Source organism: Amblyomma maculatum, chromosome 6, assembly GCF_055883805.1.
Source record: "Amblyomma maculatum isolate TAMU_Amacu chromosome 6, ASM5588380v1, whole genome shotgun sequence".
In the NCBI taxonomy this organism is placed as follows: domain Eukaryota; kingdom Metazoa; phylum Arthropoda; class Arachnida; order Ixodida; family Ixodidae; genus Amblyomma; species Amblyomma maculatum.
In genome coordinates, this window is record NC_139349.1 from 94,208,401 (window position 1) to 94,228,233 (window position 19,833).

Genomic DNA, 19,833 nt, shown 5'->3' on the forward strand with positions numbered 1-19,833 from the left:
ATCACAAGAACTGGGACGCCGTCTTGCCATTTATAACTCACGCTTATAACACAGCTAAGCATGAAGTGACCGGATATTCTCCTTTTTTCCTTCTTTACGCGTGCTCACCATCAACCTTCCTGGACACCATTCTTCCATTCTCAGTGCACGATGACCCATTTGTGTTGCAACATCTTTGTCTTGCTGAAGAAGCGCGTCGTCTTGCTCGTTTGCGAACTATTGCCTCCCAAGACTGCACGAAGGTTCGGTATGATGCGGCTCATGCTGCAGTAAGTTATGAACCTGGAGATTTGGTTTGGCTTTGGACGTCATTATGACGCTGCGGACTGTACCAGAAGTTCTTGTGGCAATACGCTGGACCCTTCGTTGTTGTAAGTCATTTAAGTGAAGTAACTTACGTCATCGCTAAAGTAACATAGACAAATCGATGCTCGCGGACGACTCAGGTGGCTCATTTGGCACGACTGAAATGCTGCTGTTCCGTTACGTCAATTATGTTGCGCCGCGCGGTGTGGCGCATGTGAAAGAGGTGGACGAAGTGGACGTGGTTGCGTGTAGACTCGTTTGGGGACAAGCTTTACTGAGACTGTGCTTTAGACTTACTGTGCGTAGCTTTGATGCTTTCCTCGTATATTTTGTAAATATTAAACCCATTTCCCCGTAACAATATAATCAAGCATCATAATATGGAGACAAGTATCAGAAGAATACTGTCAGTGCACATACAGAGCCGCTCAGCTTGAAAGGAAACAAAGCTTGAGCATTCAATAAATTCAATAATTATATCTGACAAGCACATTTCTTTTTTCCTTTTTTCTAACTAGAACTCACCTTACTATGCTTGTGACACTCCTCATTTCTTTTATTGCCTTGCTTTTCCACCCACCTTGCTGCCTTCGCTCAACAACCAAGTACGGGGCTGACCTCGAAGCAAGAGATGGTGAAGACCGCACGGCCCTCTTCCATGCCGCTCTTCTTGGCCACTGCGAGGTGGTGCAGGTTCTCGTCGACCTGGGCGTCAACATCAACTGCGTGTAAGCGGAATTTTGCCATGCTGCTAGCACTGTGAAGGAATTTTTTGCATAATTGGTCAATCCCACTGCTGGAGAGTGAGAGGACTAATCCTTTTCATTCACTTGATGACTAAGAAATTTTTATAATGTGGCGAAAACAGTGTCATTGTAGTTTAGAATGTGCAGTTGGGAAATATTTTCTGAATGGTTTGGGCATTCTGCTGTGCGTTTAGTAGCATGCAGCCGCGTGCTGCATGATCACGAGATGCTTTGAGGAAGCTGTATAAATTCGGAAACCTTGTGAACGTCTTGAAATTTCGATATTCGTCCATATTGGGGTTGTAAAGGACTGCTAAAAGCTACTTGAGGGTTGGTGCTGATTGACTATTCTACTGTGTAGATACTCGGTGTGTTAGAACTTGTGGAGGAACGTGTCCTTGGCAGCCCTGATACAGGCTTTATTGTGGCGTTATATGTGGAAAACTGCTAATGACTGTGAGCGTGCCCATCTTGATGCATATTGTTTGCATAGAACCATTTTCATCGAAATGAAGTAGCATTTTTATTTTTAACAATGAGAAACAAGAATGTTTTATCTGAAGCATACTGTGAGGCTCACTTACAGTAAGAAGTCGCTTATATCACTGTGCCAGGTAATTCGAGCCATTAAATATGCATGGTTTTCACCTTGAGAAAGATTTAGAGGTCAGACTTCTGTGTTACTCCTGGTGGTCCCATGTGACTTTGGGGCACAGTCACTAGGTCATCGAGTGGCCCGTTACCACTGTCAAGGTCGGGGTCATGAGATTTAGAGGTCAAACTTCTCTGTGAAGCCTAGTGGTCGCCATGCGACTTTGAGGCATAGTCACGTAGGTCACCAAGTGGCCGTGACCACTGTCAAGTTCAAGGTCACGAGGTTTAGATGGCTTGGTTTGTGGGGTTTAACGTCCCAAAGCTACTCAGCCTATGAAAGACGCCGTAGTGGAGGACTCTCAAAATTTCGACCACCTGGGGTTCTTTAACGTGCACTGACAACGCACAGCACATGGGCGCCTTGCTTTTCGCCTCCACCGAAAAGCGGCCACTGAGGCCGGGATTCGATCACGCGTCCTTGGGAATAGTCGAGCGCCGTAACCACTGCGCCACTCCAGCGGGGTAACGAGATTTAGAGGTCGAACTTCTGTGTTAAGCCTGGTTGTTGCCGTGTGACTTTGGGGCTTAGTTACATAGGCCACCAAGTGGCCCGTGACCACAGTCAAGGTAACGTGAGGTGACGTCAGTGTTATGTGGAAATAGAGGGCACTAGAGGGGCGGTCTGTGTATGGACGAACACCCTGCTACAGTAGCGAGCCGGAATGCGAAGGCATGGAATGAGGCCCTGAAAAAGCGGCATGCCGAAGAGGTCAATGAAGAACGGCTTTACGTTTGGAAAAACGTGCAATGTGTTTGATCCAACCTTGGCAATAAGCGTAAACCATGAGGTATTTCCTCACATTTGCTCTCCATCCTCCTCCTGCCATTTGCAAAAGCAGAACTCATCCACATCATATTTTCGTGCGGTTTTCATGTTGCTGACAACAGGTCAGCAGCAGTCATGTTTCTCAGCTTCTCTTTCATAGTTGACGACTGCCACTGAGACACACTCATGATGCCTAAACAAGGCCGACTGTCCAACAGTGTGAATTGTCTTACATTTGAACCCGGATATATCGAACCTGGATAATTCGGATTTTGGTTATATCAAGCTCGCGGAACATCCCCTTGAAAATCCCATGTTAAAGTATAGGAAAGCTGCGTCGTATATCGAACTCAATTTCACCAGTTGTTCGATGTATCAAACTCTGCACCACGCACTGAAAGGTGCGCCTTCCCCAAGGACGATTGCATCACCCTCGGCAGTTTGCTGCGTGACGTTTTCAAGCCACGCGCGAAAGAAATGGGACAGCTTAGCGATGGCTCGTCTAGGGCAGCGCCGCGCCTTTTCCCTGAAGGCGTACGCATCTGCAGTGATCGTGCCTCACGGCAGCACGTGAGGTTTGCAAGCCGTGTGCGTGATCGCCAGAACGGAGGAGACGCAGCCAATGCAGCCGTGGTGTTCGGGAGAGGGGAAAAATGCAAAAGCGCAAGGGTGTGCCCATTCTTCTGTTGAGCTTTCTGTCTTCTTCCTCTCTTATTCCTGGTCTTTGTTTGCAGCAGAATGCACCATGCATGCGCCAACAAGCCAGCTTAGCCCGTGGCAGACAGATGTCGGACACTTTCTCTAATGTGTGTTGTGAACCCTCTGTGCACGGCGGCTGATGTGCGATGCATGTCTTGGGCTGAACATACATAAGCTATGACGGCTGCGGATGTTAAGAAGCGTCAGATATTTTTCTTTTTTTTTTTTTGCGAGCCGTCCATCTTTGTCGTGCTGACTGTGCGGCGTAGCGTAGGCTATAGCAACTGCACACGTTAAAAAGCGACAGTTTCCTTTTTTTTTTTTGCTAGAGTCGTCCATTCTTGCATCTATGAATCAACGAAAGCACGCGGTCAGCTGCAATCATGTCACCGACTTTTAGTATTGTTTGCTTCACACGGCATTTGCAGCTATCACGCTTTCCACTGATTTTGTGGCAGTGGGCTACGCCCACCCAAACGTGGAGTGATAGATCGAACCAGGTTTGCACAATCAAGCCATCATGGGCACTCTGCGAAGTTCGCTCCTCGTCTCCACAGGAGCTATCGAAAGCATAATCAAAAGTATAGTCAAAAGATAAACACGCCGTGAAGTTATCACTGAGCAGCATCTTGGCGTGCTGCCAATAAATGAGCTGTGGATGCGATGGTCGAAACGGAGGGAACATATTTTTTTTCAAATTCTTGGCAAAAGTGGAGGGTGTGTTCATTATGTGAGTGGGTTGATTACGCGACAAATACTGTATAATTTTTCACGATCGCAAGCAGCGCCTCAAGACGATGTTTGTATATCAAATTATCAATATATCAAACTATTTCGCGATCCCTTTTGAGTTCGATATATCTGGGTTCGACTGTATAAGCATAGTATCACCAGTCTGTAAAGGCTCAACTTCATTCTAACAAAGCATAAAGCATGCTGTAAGCATGATCAGCATGGCCAGCATGGGGCTGGAGAATGAACAGACAAATTTGGATTTGGCTATGCCCTTTGTTGGCTGGTCATCTTGTAATTGGCACATGACATCTGGGCCCGTATTCCAAATTTGCGTCGTTATCGAAAGTGTCGCTATCTCCCAGACCTCGAGTCACCTGATTGGTGGAAACGCTGGAACATGATGTTGCTACCTCTTCCAGTTCTGTAGTGGCACCAGCCGGTTCCGGCGTTTCGACCAATCAGATGACTCGAGGTCACGTGCGTGAGATAGCGACACTTCGATAATGATGCAAACTCGGAATATGGGCCCAGGATTGGTGGACTCTGTACAGGAGACCGCATATTGTTAGAAAGCCGACCCCCCTTCGCCCATTACAGTATGCAGATTACCAGCACCCCAGATATACTAACGCATTTTTTTTGGTATTTTGGTGCCGGTTATTTGCGAGACCATGTGGTAGGTGCAGACACTTGGCAGTAGTTGATTGTTATAGCAGTGTCATTTGTTTTTTTTATTCCAGGGAACAGTTCAATGGACACAGCCCAATGACCATAGCTGAAGTGAACCACCATGACAGTGTTGTGGAGATATTCTTGAATGCTGTGAGTTCTTGCTATTGAGGGCAGTTCTGTCCTATCACTTTAGATGACTAAACAATACTACTAATACCATCTGACAAAAACAGAGTGCAGACGTCAGTGTTTGTTAGGTACTTTGCTCTTAATAATTTGAGAGTGCTCAACTTATTCATGTTCATGATGCTTTCATGCCCACAATTTCTTGACTGTCTATGAGTAGGTTAGAAATGCCGATGACTGTTTCGGCACTGGCCTTGCTTAGTAATATTTCCTGGAGTTGTGTACATTTGCTCTTTAATAATGGTATAATGACGATTTGAGAGTGCCACACAAACCTGTTGTAGTCATTCCAGTTTGCTATGACAGCTAAAGGCAAAATGGTTGTACAGTCGATCCCGATGTATTGAATTAGTGTATTAGTGTAATCTAGATATAGTATTGAACCGTTTGAATGTCCCCTTGAAAAATGCCAAGAAAAAAATGTAGCAGTGTAGTTCGTACTTATCGAACTTTCTTAAACCGCAACATTAAATACATCGAACTGCATGCTGAGCCCCTTCAAATGGTGCTTCTCCTGATAGCACCTCGTCATCATTTTTCGTACACTGAGCTGAGTATATTGTGTTGCCTTGAGCACCTACTAACGTTGCTAATGTTGCAAAATGACGTGACAGTGTAGTGAGAATCGGTAGTGCTTGAGGGTGGCATTTGGTTTGGAATGCTCATTTTCAATGCGGCACTTTTTTTTTTCAGTGTAGGTTATTTGTTATAAAATGTGGTAGATGCGCACACTTAGCAATAGTTGATTCCCACAGTAGTGCTATGTCGTTTATTATTTGATGATGGACTGGAGTTCTTTTGTCCTGCAAGTCTTCAAATACTTTATACTTATAGTGCTTGACCCAAATAGCGCAAGGGCAAGGATTACAGGACTTGAGGTTTGACATTTGAAACTACAAGGCTCTGTGAGAACTTTGCCAGAGCCTTGATTAAATGTGCCATTCAATATTTAGTCTTCACAGTGTCAAAAGATCTGTCATTAAGGAGCGGAGTCACTTCATGGACATCAATAAATTTGTTGCCAAGCATAACCTGGAAGATTAATGCTGTTTAAGGGGTAATTAAATTAAGTGCTGCATAGCGCCGATAAAGGGGGCTCACGCTGGCTCTGTAGCGCTTTGTTATATTGTTTGTTATGCATTTTTTCCCCTTTTTTCTGAAACATTTAAATACAAGGAACTTTTTAAATGCACAGAGGTGGACATTTCACGTCAAAAACCTTGGCCTCACTTCAAACTCCGAAAATTTTTGGCGACCTCACTCTACCTCGACCTAGGAAGTTGAGGTGGAGGTAGAGTAATTAAATTAACGTCAGAATGCATTACATTGATGATCTTATACCGTAGGCAAGCCAGACATTTTTGTCTTGTAAATGTTGTAGTTGATTGCTAGTCTTGTTCAGCAAAAGAACAAAAAAATATGTCCTGGCTGAAAAAGCAAAAAATAAAATAAAAAAAAAAAACCTCCCAAGCTACATGCTCAATTCTGCTGTATACCAGCAAAAGTAGTCCACCTGTAGGCATGTTGTTCTGCTTATGCGGTACGTTAATATTTACCAATACACCCCAAAAGGAGTAGTGTCCATTTCTCAGCTCTGCTGTGAGAAAATACACTGCAGTTTGTGCTAGTTAGCACTATTTTCTACAAAAAAAAAGAGAATAAGAATGAAGTGGCCATTTCAGTACGTGGAAAGAAGGATTTACCTGTAGGCTTTTGTTAGGCAGCCAAAAAAAGAAAGTTTGAATACATTACCCCGACGATGGACTTCGGAAGCTTTTGACTGATTGATCCTAGATACAAAATGTAGAGGCAATAAATGTTTAAATAATTTTCAGCTCAAGAAAGCATATACAAGACAGCATCTCAAATCTCAAATATTTTTTCTGTGCGAAAATAACGGGCCTCAGCTGAGATGTTTGAATGAAAAATTAAATAAAAAGTTGAAATAATAATACATAGTAATAAAGTTTTCCTAATAAAGTGAAATATCAAAATAAAGAGCTTGGCCACTATGAAGTTACCAAATGCCGTACCCTCCTCCTTCTTTTTCCATTACTTTGCTTCGCTTGAACTCTGCAGATGAACAATGAGCCTTAGCGGACCAATTGGTTTTTTTTCATTGGCTCAAATAAAGTTATTGTTTCTTTCTTGTTAGTAAACAGTTCGTAGTATTTAACATGCACAGGTAGCAATAACTTTCTTTCTATGCCAGCTGCTGCTTGCTCAATGCTGTACCGTCTGAACTTTTTGCATATTTTACCACTATATTGGTTATGTATGCAGAGAATGCTCGTACATTAATCCCATCCTGCAGTGTGTCAGCGTTTCAGTTGTTCGGGCTCGCTTGTCAATATTTTAGAAGGAGAAAGAACAGTAGACAAAAGGGAGGTTATTCTGGAATCTGGAAAGTATCTGAGTTGTATATGCTTCTTGAGTGCAAACATAGCTCACAGTTCGAAAGGGAAGCCCCCAATGAAAAGCTCCGACTGCATCTTGTGTAGGTTTTCTTAGCTTATTCGTGCTTTTTGAAGCGAGTGCTTCACTACGCCATTTAAAGCCAAGGTTGCTGTGCGGTGCCGGAGCCGCTACTGTGCATGCTCCGAGCAACATGTGCGCCTCGTGTGACGTCAGAGTTGTGCTGCCGCCGACTCTACAGGCTCGCTGTGTGCGTCCCGCATGCACAGCAGCTACAGATAACGTTGTTACTCAGCCACTTTTAAAAAAAGGATGAGAAGCGTTTGTTCTGAACGATGGATGAAACAGGGGAAAGTCCGCACATATACTGCGACCGACATTAACAGAAACTATGGGAAGCGACATTGACGGATCCTAAAGGTGTGGCATGGTATAGGGGGGGGGGGAATTAGTGATTAGATAAACAAGCTGTAACAATAAAGAGCTTTACTACGTGTAACCCTGCTAACAAGCCTTCGCGACACACTAGGTTTAACCGGAGCTGAACCACAGTAATTTTTTTTGCCTGCCAGAACCCCATTCTTTAGTTAATCAAATGGAAGATAACACCAGTGATGTCAGTGCCTGAGAAAGAGCAGGAACACGACAAAGCAGTCTTGGTTTGTGCTATCGACACAGTGAAGAACTTCTTGGCTGCTTTTTGGAGGAGTAAATGCGGCATCAGACAAAGCTACCGTGCAGGTGACCATGACTTACCGTATTTACTCGCATAATGATCGCACTTTTAAAAAAGAAAAACTGACGGAAATTTCGGGGAGCGATCATTACGCGGGGTAAATTTTCCACAAAAAACGTTTTGAGCACCGAAAACGCAAACAAGTTGCAGGTCAGACGTTTTAGAACAGATATCTCGATTACAACCGAAAATAAAAGTTGAGTAAGGCTTACCTTCGCAATAAACACACACATTAAGTATCACATGAACTGCACAATGCCCATTTATTTTTTCTCGTCAGTACTCTAATCCAAGTGTGAATCCTCGCCATCCTCGCTTTCATTGCTGCACGACTTATCATCGGAAACGGCAGTGTCGTCGCTGGGAGCATCTTCACAATTCCACAGAAAATCGTCATCCGTTCCATCCAAAGCGTTTGATATGCCTGTCTTCTCTAAGCTCTTGGCCACTACCTCGTCGGGGATACTACTCTATGCTTCTGCGATCCACGAGCAAAAGCATCTCCACGGATAGCCTTCTGATCTTTCCGCTTGGCGTCAAATTATGCTGGCCCATCCACTCTGCATAAAGTCTTCGAACGTTGTCCTTGAACGGTTTGTTCAACGACCCGTCGAGAGGCTGCAGCAGCGAAGTCAGACCCCCAGGAATCACTGCAATGTCCGTGTGCAGCTCTTTAAGCTTAGCTCGCACGCTGTCCACAAGGTGACCCCTGAAACTGTCCAAAACCAGAAGCGAGGGAAGCAGAAGTGCTCCTGGTCTTCGTCCCCAAACAGTCTTAATCCAGTCGACCATCAGGTCTGCAGTCATCCATCCTTTCATTTGTGCACACATATGGATGCCACGGGGAAAGCTTCCCTTCGGAATAGTCTTCCGTTTGAAGATGACGTATTTTTGTGGGACGCTGTGCCCGCCTAGAGATAAACACAGAAGAACGGAGGACACCAGGTGAACACTACTTGCCCCGGCGCTCTTCTTTTGTTCTCTAACCCGCGCGCTCGTCTCGCGCTCGTCCCGCGCCTCTTCTTTTTCTGGCGCAGCGCTCCTTGGCACACGCCGTAACATCTGTCCACCAGGGGGGGGGGGGGGGGGTAAGAAAGCGTCGGTGAGCTGCTGCAGGCGCTCCACTTATGGGGCAGCATTTCGTGGGGAAGGCAATGAGGCAGCAGGCGACGACAGTAGTGGGGATGACCCGGTATCTAAGTCAGAGTCAATGCTGATGCCGTTGACATATCGCTTCATGTTTGACACATGCTCCAGGAAAATGTGGTGCACACCGCATGGTCGATGCTTGGGGAGGTCTTCGAGGCGGTATGTCACGGGGCCGAGCTGTTAATGACACGGTAAGGGCTGCGGTATTGGGGCATGAGCTTCGTGGCACGGCCAGTCGCGTGGAGGGTGCGGCGAATGAGGACCAAGTCACCGGACCGGAAGGAGGGAAGTGGTGGTGCTGGCGCATTGGCCATTTGCACACGCGCATGAGCCGTGAGAAGGTTGCACTGAGCGTCGAGGCGGGCATAACGAAGTCGTTGGGCGGAGTCGGTGACACAGTCTGATGGGGAAGGCCCAACTGCGCGTCGAGAGGGATGGAGGGTGTTCTGCCATAGATGACTGAGAACGGCGTGACATGCGTTGTTTCTTGCCTCGCAGTGTTGAGTGCAAAAGCTGCCGCAGAAACAAAACGATCCCAGTTTCTGTGGGACGGAGCCACATAGGAGGCGAGCATCCGTGAGGGTGCGGTTAACACGCTCCATGAGGCCATTGCACTGGGGATGATTGGCGGATGTAGTGGAATGCGCAATGCCGAAGGAGCAGAGGGCTCGCTCAAATTCATGGGACATAAAGCAGCTCCCACGGTCCGTGATGAGGCGTCGGGGCACACCATGCCGAAGAACGAGATGCTGTTCCACAAACAAAACGGCATGAGCGGAAGAGGTGTCTGGAACGGGCAGTGCTTCGACCCACTTGGAAAAGTAGTCGATCGCAACCAGAATATACCTGTTTCTGGCGGGCGTCTTCGGAAATGGGCCCAAATGGTCCAGTCCAACCAGTTCGAAAGGTGAACTCGGTGTCGAAAAGCCTGCGGGAGTGGCTTGGTTATTCGTGTGGACGATTTCCAGTATTGGTATGTCTGGCAGGACGCAACATGTTCCTTGACGTCTCTGGACATATTAGGCCACCAAAAGCACTCCGACACTCTTGCGTAGGTCTTGCCATGACCAAGGTGACCAGCTGTGGAAGCGTCGTGTAGGCCGCGCAAGACTTGCGACCGCAGTGTTGCTGGCACCACTGGCAACCACACGGGTGGTCGGCCACGGAACCGCCTCACGTGACACAAGAGATTATCTTTAATTCGATAGACCCGGCGCAGTTTACGGAGACCTGCGCCGGCGGTGGTGCCAAGGGATTGGACTATGGCCGCAATGTCGAGATCTTACGTTTGTGCAGTCCTGAAATCCGTCAAAGCCGTCATGGGACAAGGGTGGCGAGAAAGGAAATCGGCATCTTGAGGGGCAGAACCGCGCCGATGCACCATGGTGAAATCGTACTCTTGAAGTTGCAGTGACTAGCGTGCAATCTTGGCATTTAAGTGTTTGGCAGACTGCAACCAAGTAAGAGCGCTATTGTCCGTGACTATGGTAAAATGACGGCCATATAGGTAGGGACGGATCTTCTCGACGGCCCAGACAACGGCGAGGCACTCGAGTTCCGAAGAGTGGCGGCGGCGCTCTACGTCGGAAAGCTGGTGGCTGCCATAGGCTAGAACTTTGTGGTCACCAGACTCATCTTCCTGCAGAAGAACAGCGCCGAGCCCATCTTGGCTGGCATCCGTGTGGAGGACGATGGGGACCGATTCGTCGTAGTGGGCCAATGTGGGAGGCTTGAGGAAGGCGTGCTTGACGTCAAGGAACAGGAGCTGTTGGACCGGCGTCCAACTCCACGGTGCATTCTTCTTCAGCAGGGCGGTCAACGGAGCGCTTCGCTTGGCAGAGTCCGGAATGAAACGACGAAAATACGAAGCAAATCCAAGGAAACTTTTGAGCTCCTTGGCGGTGGTGGGAGCTTTGTAAGCCGTAAGCGGTTTTAGTTTTTCAGGGTCGGGACGGATGCCATGCCGGCTCACAACGTGACCCAAGTACGTCACCTCTGCAAAACCGAAGAAACATTTCTTTGGTTTTAAGCGAATCCCAGCAGAGGTAAGGGCTTCAAGGACGAGTTTGAGTTGCGTTTGGTGTTCTTCACACCTAGCCGCGTAGACAATTACGTCGTCCAGGTAGACCAACGCCATAGTCCACTTCATATTGCCTAAGACGCGGTCCATGAGGCGCTGAAAGGTAGCTCGAGCATTCGAGAGACCGAAGGGCATATGGTTGAACTGGTAAAGGCCGTCGGGAGTCACGAAAGCAGTCTTTTTCGCATCATCGGGGTGAACAGGCACCTGCCAATAGCCCGAGAGCAGATCTAGGGTGGAAAAATAACGGGTCCCCTTCAGGCGATCAAGTGCATCGTCAGGGCGGGGAAGTGGGTACACGTCGAGGTGAGTAATAGCATTTAACTTACGATAATCAACGCAGAAGCGGAGTTTTCCATCTTTCTTGCGCACAAGGACTACAGAGGAGGACCAAGGGCTACAAGACGGGGTAATGATTTCCTGGTCAAGCATGTCGCATACATGCTGCTGGATGACTCTCCGTTCGGCTGGCGCTACACGGCGAGGTTGGTGATGAATGGGCCCGCGGTTTTCGGTGTTGATCCGGTGTTGGGCCCAGGAAGTGCACCCGAGTTCACTGGCGCTTAGAGCAAAGCAACTGCGATATTCGAGCAGCAAGGCCTTGAGAGAGGCAAGCTCCGCATCGGTGAGGGTGGGGCCAAAGTTAAATGTTTCCCATGGTAGGACCGCCGGCACTGGAGGGTGCTGAGGCGGTGCTTCAGGTTGCAGAGACACAACCGGTGATCCGGAGTTCAGGATTGAGGCTGTACCCAATTGAGTGCCAGGAGTCAGCATGAGAGGTGCGCGGCTGATGTTAAGCATAAATACGTGGGCCTCTCCTTTGAGCACAGGCAGAAGGCTTCGAGGGGAGGTCATCTCACGGGCTGGAGCTGAACACCGGATGGGTTCGAAAAGCACGTCCGCTGTGATCGGACTGTCAAGCTTGGCATACACCCACATTGCCGCACCCGGTGGCAGAGTCATGGCGGACGCTACAGTCACGGTAGTGACGTCGATCGGCTTGACTTGCATGGCCACTTCGTTGCGAGGTAACGCACAGATTCTGAGGCACGCTTGGTCGCCGACACCAGGGACTGCCACAGGGCGACACCGAGACTGGAAATCCGGCTAAGCCAACCCGGCCCATGCAGAGTTCGGCTCGCCCGTGATTTTGTTGTGGTAAAATTAAGGACGACTCCGACTTGCTGGCACCACCCGCACCCGAGGACCACTGGCCGAATAGGGCTGTCTGCTACAACAAACTCGGTGGAGAGGTCTTTCCGAGCGCTGTCAGATTGATGATGACACGTCCGACTTGCTCCACCGGGGCGCCGTTAAAAGCTAAGGGCTGGGTTTTGGCGGCTGGAAGAAGCCGGTGGGGCTCGTTAACAATAAACAATTTGTCCAGCACATTGACAGCTGCTCCGGTGTCGACCAAGGCCCCTACGTGCCGGTCAAGCAGAGCGACGTCGATGAGTACATAGGGAGCTTCAGTTGTTATCGAAGCCGACGAAAGGAGGGGACAAGGAGAACGAAGGAGTGTGGGGACGGACTTTATTCGGCAGAACGGTGCCCCCTGAGTTCTGCCAAATCGTTTTTCGACGTCGGAAGGCTAGCACAGTCTCTCGCGTAGTGCCCCCTCAGGCCGCAGCGGAAGCAGGTCGTGCGGGTGTCGTTACGCCCGCGTTGGTTAGAGGCCACTGTAGGGACTGCCAATCGATCATTCTGCACCGCGACGGTGCGCGTGGCAGACAGTGGTGACCCCCGCGGGGCCAACAAAGTCGATTCCACCTCGATGGCGAGCGCCATGGCGGCGCGGACGGACTCAGGACGCCCAAAACGGACCAAGCGCTGCACCTCAAGGAGTCAGATGGCGTCGACAAATGCCTCGGTGCCGACCAGGGCCACGACGTTCTGAGGTGCCCCCGGCAGCGACTGCAGAACCAGGCGCTCAATGGCGGCGGCGAGGTCCTGGTATGTCTCCCCGGGCTCTTGACGGCGGGCTCGCAGGTGGTGGTACTGCGCACGGGGTTGACCTGGAGCACTGTAGTGGTCGGACAGGAGGCCCACCAGGACGGTGTAAGAGCCCAGCTGGTCGGGCGGCACGTTCTGCAGCAGCTCAGTTGCGTGGCCTCTCAGTTTAGAGACGAGCATCCATGCCTTCATTTGCTTGTCCCCAGCCTCTCGCCATCGCAATACCTTCCAGTTGGATGCGGTAAGCATCCCACGCGATAGTGCCGTCAAACGTGGGTAATTCCACTACGTCCAATGATGTACCCGCGCCGAGCACGTTATTGGCGGCTACGACAGCAGGCCCAGCGACAGCAGGGCTGGAGGCAGCGGTGGCGATGACGCCTAAAGACTCATGACCTGTGTTCGGCTCGGCTGGCACAAGGCGACGGAAGTCGCGCCGGAGAGCTTCCATCTCCGCAGCCTGGGCAGTCAGACTGGCCTCCCATGCGTCCATCCGCTGAGTAACTATATCCAGGAGGCGTTCAATACAGCCATCCAGCTGCTGCGAAGGACCGAGCCCCTCCGAGCGTCTAGGTCTAGCTGCGCCAGCCGCTGCATCGTCGGCGCCATCGCCTGGTGGCAGAGTCCTGTCGTCTGGCACGTCGGGGCCTTGACGTTGGGAGCGGGTGAGTGGCATGATCCCACTTCTGACACCAAAATGTTGTGGGACGCTGTGCCCACCTAGAGATAGACACAGAAGAACGGAGGACAGCAGGCAAACACCACTTGCTCCGGCGCTCTTCTTTTGTTCTCTAACCCTCGCGCTTGTGCCGCGCGCTTGTCTCGCGCTCATCCCGCACACCTTTTTTTTCTGGCGCAGCGCTCCACAGCACACGCCGTAACAGTATGGTGGCAGCTTCCGCCCGTCGGCCGTCACAGCAAGCATGACGGTGCATCGCTGTTTTTCTGCGCCAGACTTCTTCACGAGGACGCTCCGAGCACACTTCTCGTTCACAGTTGTATTTCGAGGCATGTCGAACATCAGTGGAGTTTGATCGGCGTTTCCAATTTGCGACATGAGGTTACCGCTTTTCTCGCGAAGCGTAGTGATGAAGTGATGAAAGTTTTATCACTTTGCTTTCATGCGCGGATGGGAGCCACTGGCGCAACAACGTCCGCCGCCTCAGGGAAAGTCTATTCCATCGCATAAAGCGAGTCCAATCGGAGCTAGCGCAGAAATCCTTTGCGGCAATTCCCAGCTTCCTGGCAGTTGTGCGCGCCTGCATCTGTATCATTTCTAATGACACTGCACAACCATCCTTGCGCAGGTCTCACATATTCTAGGATCGCCTCCTCAACATGAGGGAGCTTGCCCGTTTTGGGTCCGCGGACAGCCCGCCGTGTCTTGTTCGCAGCCATCAGCTTCTCGCGCTGCTTCTTCCAATAGCGTATCCTGATTTCGTCGACGCTGAAATGCCTGCCAGCAGCATGGTTGCCATGCTCCAGTGCATAGTCAACAGCCTTGAGCTTGAGCGCGGCAGTGTAACTGGCATACCGCCCCATGGTGAAATGGCGTAAACTCGCACAAAACCACAAAGCACGCTGCAACGCTGCCGAATTGCAAAATGGCGAACGCTGCAAAGCGTGTTTTAATCAAGGAATCATAGGAACTCGTCGGAATGCATTTGCTGCGGGATGACTGCTGATCAACCAACAGGCGGCTGCCACTATAACAGTGCGGGACACGAAAACAAAAATGGCAGCGGAAACAAGTTCGGGGTGCAATCATGACGCGGGAAATTTAAAAAAATGGAATTTTGACCTCAAAATTCAGGGGTGCGATCACGCGAGTGCGATCCTTATGCAAGTAAATACGGTATGCGGTGTGCGTGGTCAAAATGGTTGAGCTAGCGGCAAGCATATGCACCACGAAGTCAAGGAGGAGGCGCTCCTCTGAGTAACGCATGGGAACTGCAGAAAGCCTGAGCCTCATAATTTCAATTTTATTGAATGATGACCTCACTCAACCTCAAACTCATGCCTGAGGTTGAGGTGCAGTTTCCTAACCTCACAAAAAAAAATTTCAAGCTGTTGCCAACCTCACCTTACTCTGTAATGTTGAGGTCACTTGGAGGTTGAGGTCGACCTCATGAGGATAAAACCTCGTGAGGTTGGCCGCCTCTAAAGGTAAGTATTTTGTGTTGCTTCTCTCTCGTAGGAGAGCATTGAACTGTAATACAGTCGCACCCGGATATATCAAACCCGAATATATTGAATTTTGGTTATAATGAACCCACGGAATATCCCCTTGAAAATTTCATCTATAAGTATAGGAAAGCCGCGTCATATATCGAACTCAATTTCACCGGTCGTTCGATATATCGAACTCCGCACCGCACACTCGAAAGTGTGCCTTTCCCAAAGATGATCGCATCACCCTCGGCCATTTGCCGCGTGACGTTTTCAAGCCACGTGCGGAAGGATTGAGAGGGGATAGTTCGGCGACTGCTGGTCTAGGGCGCGGGCATCTGCGGTTATCGTTTCCCGCGCGCCAGCACGTGATGTTTGCAAGCCATGTGCATGAATGAATCAGAGAGAACCGGTGGGAGCGAGAGGGGAAAAATGTAATAGAGCAAAGCGCAAGGGTGTGCCCGTTCTTTTGCCGAGCTATCTCTATCCTTCCTCTCTTCCGGCCTTTGTTTGTAGTAGCACGTGCTACGCATGCGCCAAGCCAACTCAGCCTGTTTTCAGACAAAATGTTTCTCCAGCGTGTGTTGCGAACTCTGCGCGCGGCGGCTAACGTGGCTATGGCGCCTGTGGACGTTAAGAAGCGGCAGATCTATCTCATCTCTCTCTCTCTTTTTTTTTTGTGAGAGTTGTTTATTCTTGTGCTGTACTATTGTTGCTGTATTATTGTTGTGCTGTACGTGCGGCGTAGTGCAAAATATGGCGGCTGCGGACGTTAAGAAGCGGCAGTTCTTTTTTTTTTTTTGAGGGAGTCGTTTATCCTTGCATGCATGAATCAATGAAAGCACGGGGTCAGCTGCGATCATGACTCTGGCTTTTAGCATTTTTCTCTTCCAACAGCATTTAGCTATCACGCTTTCCAATGATTTTGTGGCAGTGGACTACACCCGCCCCAAACGCGACGTGATAAATCGAACTAGGCTTGTGCAATAAAGCCATTACGGCACTCTGCCAAGTTCGCTTCCCGCCACCGCAGGAGCTATCAAAGATAAACACGCCGTGATGTTATCGCTGCGCAGCATCTTGGCACGCTGCCAAGAAATGAGCTGTGGATGAGACGACCGAAACGGAGTGGTGCACGCCATCGATATGGAAACGAAAATGCTCGCGATTTCTGCTGCGCGACACAGTTCAGTTCAGTTCAGGCGTTCAGTCGTGTCCGACTCTTCGTGACCCTATGGACCATGTCACGCCACGCTTTCCGGTCTCTCACTATCTTCTTAACATCACATAGCTTCATCTGCAATAGCGCGACACAGAAACCTTGTTTTGAGCTGCCGTGGTGGCTCGAGCGGCGAGAGGGACGCAGTTCCAACAAGTTGGAAATTTTTCGCTCTGTCGCTGGCGCTCATCTCTGAGATTGTTCAATTGCTTGCATGTGAGCGAGCTAGCCTTAACGCTTTATTTTTTATTTTTTTCAAATTCTCGGGTGCAAAAGTGAAGGGTGGGTTCATTATGGGAGTGGGTTGATTACGTGACAAATACGATATCACTTTTTTGCATCATAAGTGCTGTCACAAGCCGATTTCTGTATATCTAATTATCGATATATTGAACTATTTCGCGATCTCCTTCGAGTTCGATATATCCGGGTTCGACTGTATCTTGTACTATTTGGTTTAGTGGTATGTATAGTGTTTATGAATCGCCAAATCACATTTCTGTAACAGTTGGGAGGCCATAAGGATTGAGAGTTACATTTTGAGAAAGCTGTCACAGGCTTCCTGCGTCCAACTGGGGTATGCTGTTTGAATTGTCAATGGGAGCTCAAGTAAACGCTTTGCCTTTTCACAAAGTGCAGCCACTCACCACACTCAGTGAAAAGACTACTGTTACATTAGTCACGACTGCTGCCTTATATGAGTGTCAGATTTACAGGCAGATTACAGGCATAAAGCAGTTACCCTATTTGTTCAATTCTAAGCACCCCCTTTTTTTCACGATCATGATGCCCAAAGTGAGAGGGGGTGCTTAGATTCGCAGCCCCCTTTTCGCGGCAATGTTTGAAGGGAAATGCTCGAGAAATAACATTTTATTTGGCGAACATTCAAAACAAAAATAGTGATCCCACCGCTTGTGTCTAATTAGTTATTCTCACTGCCACTCGAAGAGACCGTCACACTGCTTGAGCTGCCGCTCTCTGTATCCCACAGCAGGTCGTCTTCTGTTCCGTCGAAGTGGTTAGTAATAGAACACTTTTTAAAAGATTTCTCCACAACGTTGACCTGGACCCGCTTACATGTGTCCGAAATCCGCCTTGCGATGGTTGACGGGGACGCTTTCTGGAGCTTTCCTGTCAGTGTCTTCTTCCGGCCGGGGTTCTGCACCAATTCTTCATATTCCTGTCGAAGATTGGCTTTAAAAGGTTTATTGACTGAAACGTTGAGGGGTTGCAACACTGGTGCATTGCCGCCTGGGATAACAACCAAGTCGCAATTGCTGTTGCGAAGCTGGGTCTTTACTTCCGGGGTAAGGTAGCCGCAAAACGCGTCCAGCAGCAGCATAGACCACGTGCTTGCAGGTCCGCCAAGCAGTGCTCCTGGGCGCTGCTGCCACACAACTCTAATCCAGTCGGGCATGAGGTCTGTAGTCATCCACCCCTTTTCTTGTACTCTCACGATGACATCTTTAGGAAAACTTTCATTTTTTGGCATGTTTTCCCTTTTGAAGATGATGAATGGCGGAAGCTTTTGGCCGTTAGCTGTTATGCATAGCATAACTGTAACACACTGCTTCTCGTACCTTGTCGTCTTCACCTTGACTTCTCGGGCCCCTACTTCGTTAACTGTGCTTGCCCTCAGCATGTGAAAATACACCGGCGTCTCATCTGCGTTGCCGATCTGGCCGAGCTGGTAGCTGTGCTTCCTGCGGAGCTTCATTACATACCGCTGAAAAGCGATAAGTTTTTTCTCAAAATCAGCTGGAAGCTTCTGGCATATTGTTGTCCGGCGTCTCAAAGAAAATTCGTTTCTTATCATACACTCCACCCAGCCCTGGCTTGCATGAAACACCGCGTGGTGAATTTGCATTCTAGTTGCTATTTCCATTGCCTTCACCTCAATTGCATCGGCAGTGACAGTGAAGCCTCTGCATCATTAGCTGCTAATGAACTCATAGACTTCTTTTTCAGTTTGCGGATGTCGACCCTTGCGAGGTCCCGTGAGCTTCTTGCGTATCGGGGCGCCTTTAAAAATCTGATCCCGCTGCTTCCGCCACCTGATGATGCAGGCTTGGTCTACGCAGAATTCTGTGGCAGCAGTGTGGTTACCATTATTTTCGGCAAACTTGATTGCAGTTCGCTTGAACTTCAAGCTGTAGGCAGCCCTCCTCGAACTCATGCCAACTTCGTCAAGGCTGTGAAACAATGGACTCTAAACAAAGTAACGTGTGGCTGCGATGCCCTCGAATACCGTCAAAGCCTGCCGAACGCTGCCGAGACTAGGCTTCCATGAGGCAACACTAGCAACACTCTGATGGAGTTATCAGGGCGGCTTTCGACCGATTTATGATGATGACACATCCACACATCTCTCGCCATGAGTTACGAATATGGAGCTCTGTGCCGCCATCTGTCGTGCATTGTCGGAACGTGGTCGGACTCAACTCCGACGGCTGCGGAGCTGCGGCTCGATGAAAGAGGGAGCAAACGCAATGAGCTGTCTTGGCTACGCGCACTTCCTCACACAAAAGGGGGTGCTTAGGTTCGCATGCAAACTTTTTTCCAAATTGTTTTTACAAAAAAAGGGGGGGGGGGGGGGGGGTGCTCAGAATCGGGGGGTGCTTTGTTTTTAATAATAAAGAAGTGTTTTGGTTTTTAGTGTGCATTTGTTTTTTCGAACTGCCTGGTTTTCCAGATGCTTCATTGGCTCTTGATGGTCTGACAAATTGGTCGGCGGCAGTATTACAGTCAAACCTACTTATAACAATACCGATTTTAACAATATATTGGATATAGCAATGGGCAGCTGCTGCACCGTCAGGTTTGCCGTATGTCCTATGGTAAAACAATCCGCTTATTACAATGGTCTCATATTATATTATCTGTTATAATAATCAAATACGGTCACTAAAAGTCAACACGGCGACTGCAAAAACGCACACGTACGTGGAGATGCCGACAACGTCGATGCAGCGACAATAAAAAAAAATCGGGACAGAGCACGTCGAGCCAATGTGTTGGTCGGGTGCACCAGGGAAGCATGCATGACGTAGAGATGCGGGGGAGGACGGAGGGCTTCCCCATGCAGAGGAGGAGGGAAGGCATAAGGCACTGCTAAGCACGGCCATTTAGGGTGCCTCGATGGTAAAGGCATCGAGGCAACCTGCGGCCGTTCTGAGGGAGAGCTTTGAGCACTTCTCCCCGAGACTGCCCATGGCCTAGGTAACGTGCATCTTCTCTGCCTCTGCATGGTGGAGCAGTTCGTTCTGAGGGTGCGTTGACTGTGGTGCGTTGCACTATCTTCCCCTATTTTCATTGTCCAGGTCCCCGCTTCGTGGTTGCACGTTTGTT

At 49.2% G+C, this 19,833-nt stretch overlaps 1 protein-coding gene across 1 annotated transcript in view; it reads left to right on the forward strand.

Moving 5' to 3' along the window:
* The window catches only part of LOC146186297 (uncharacterized), a 48,103-nt gene that overhangs the window by 17,050 nt on the left and 11,220 nt on the right, over positions 1-19,833 (forward strand). Inside the window, exons 3-4 of the mRNA XM_084607114.1 lie at positions 913-1,034; positions 4,647-4,728. Coding sequence (XP_084463240.1) covers positions 913-1,034; positions 4,647-4,728 — 204 coding nt within the window. The remainder of the gene's footprint in view (positions 1-912; positions 1,035-4,646; positions 4,729-19,833) is intronic.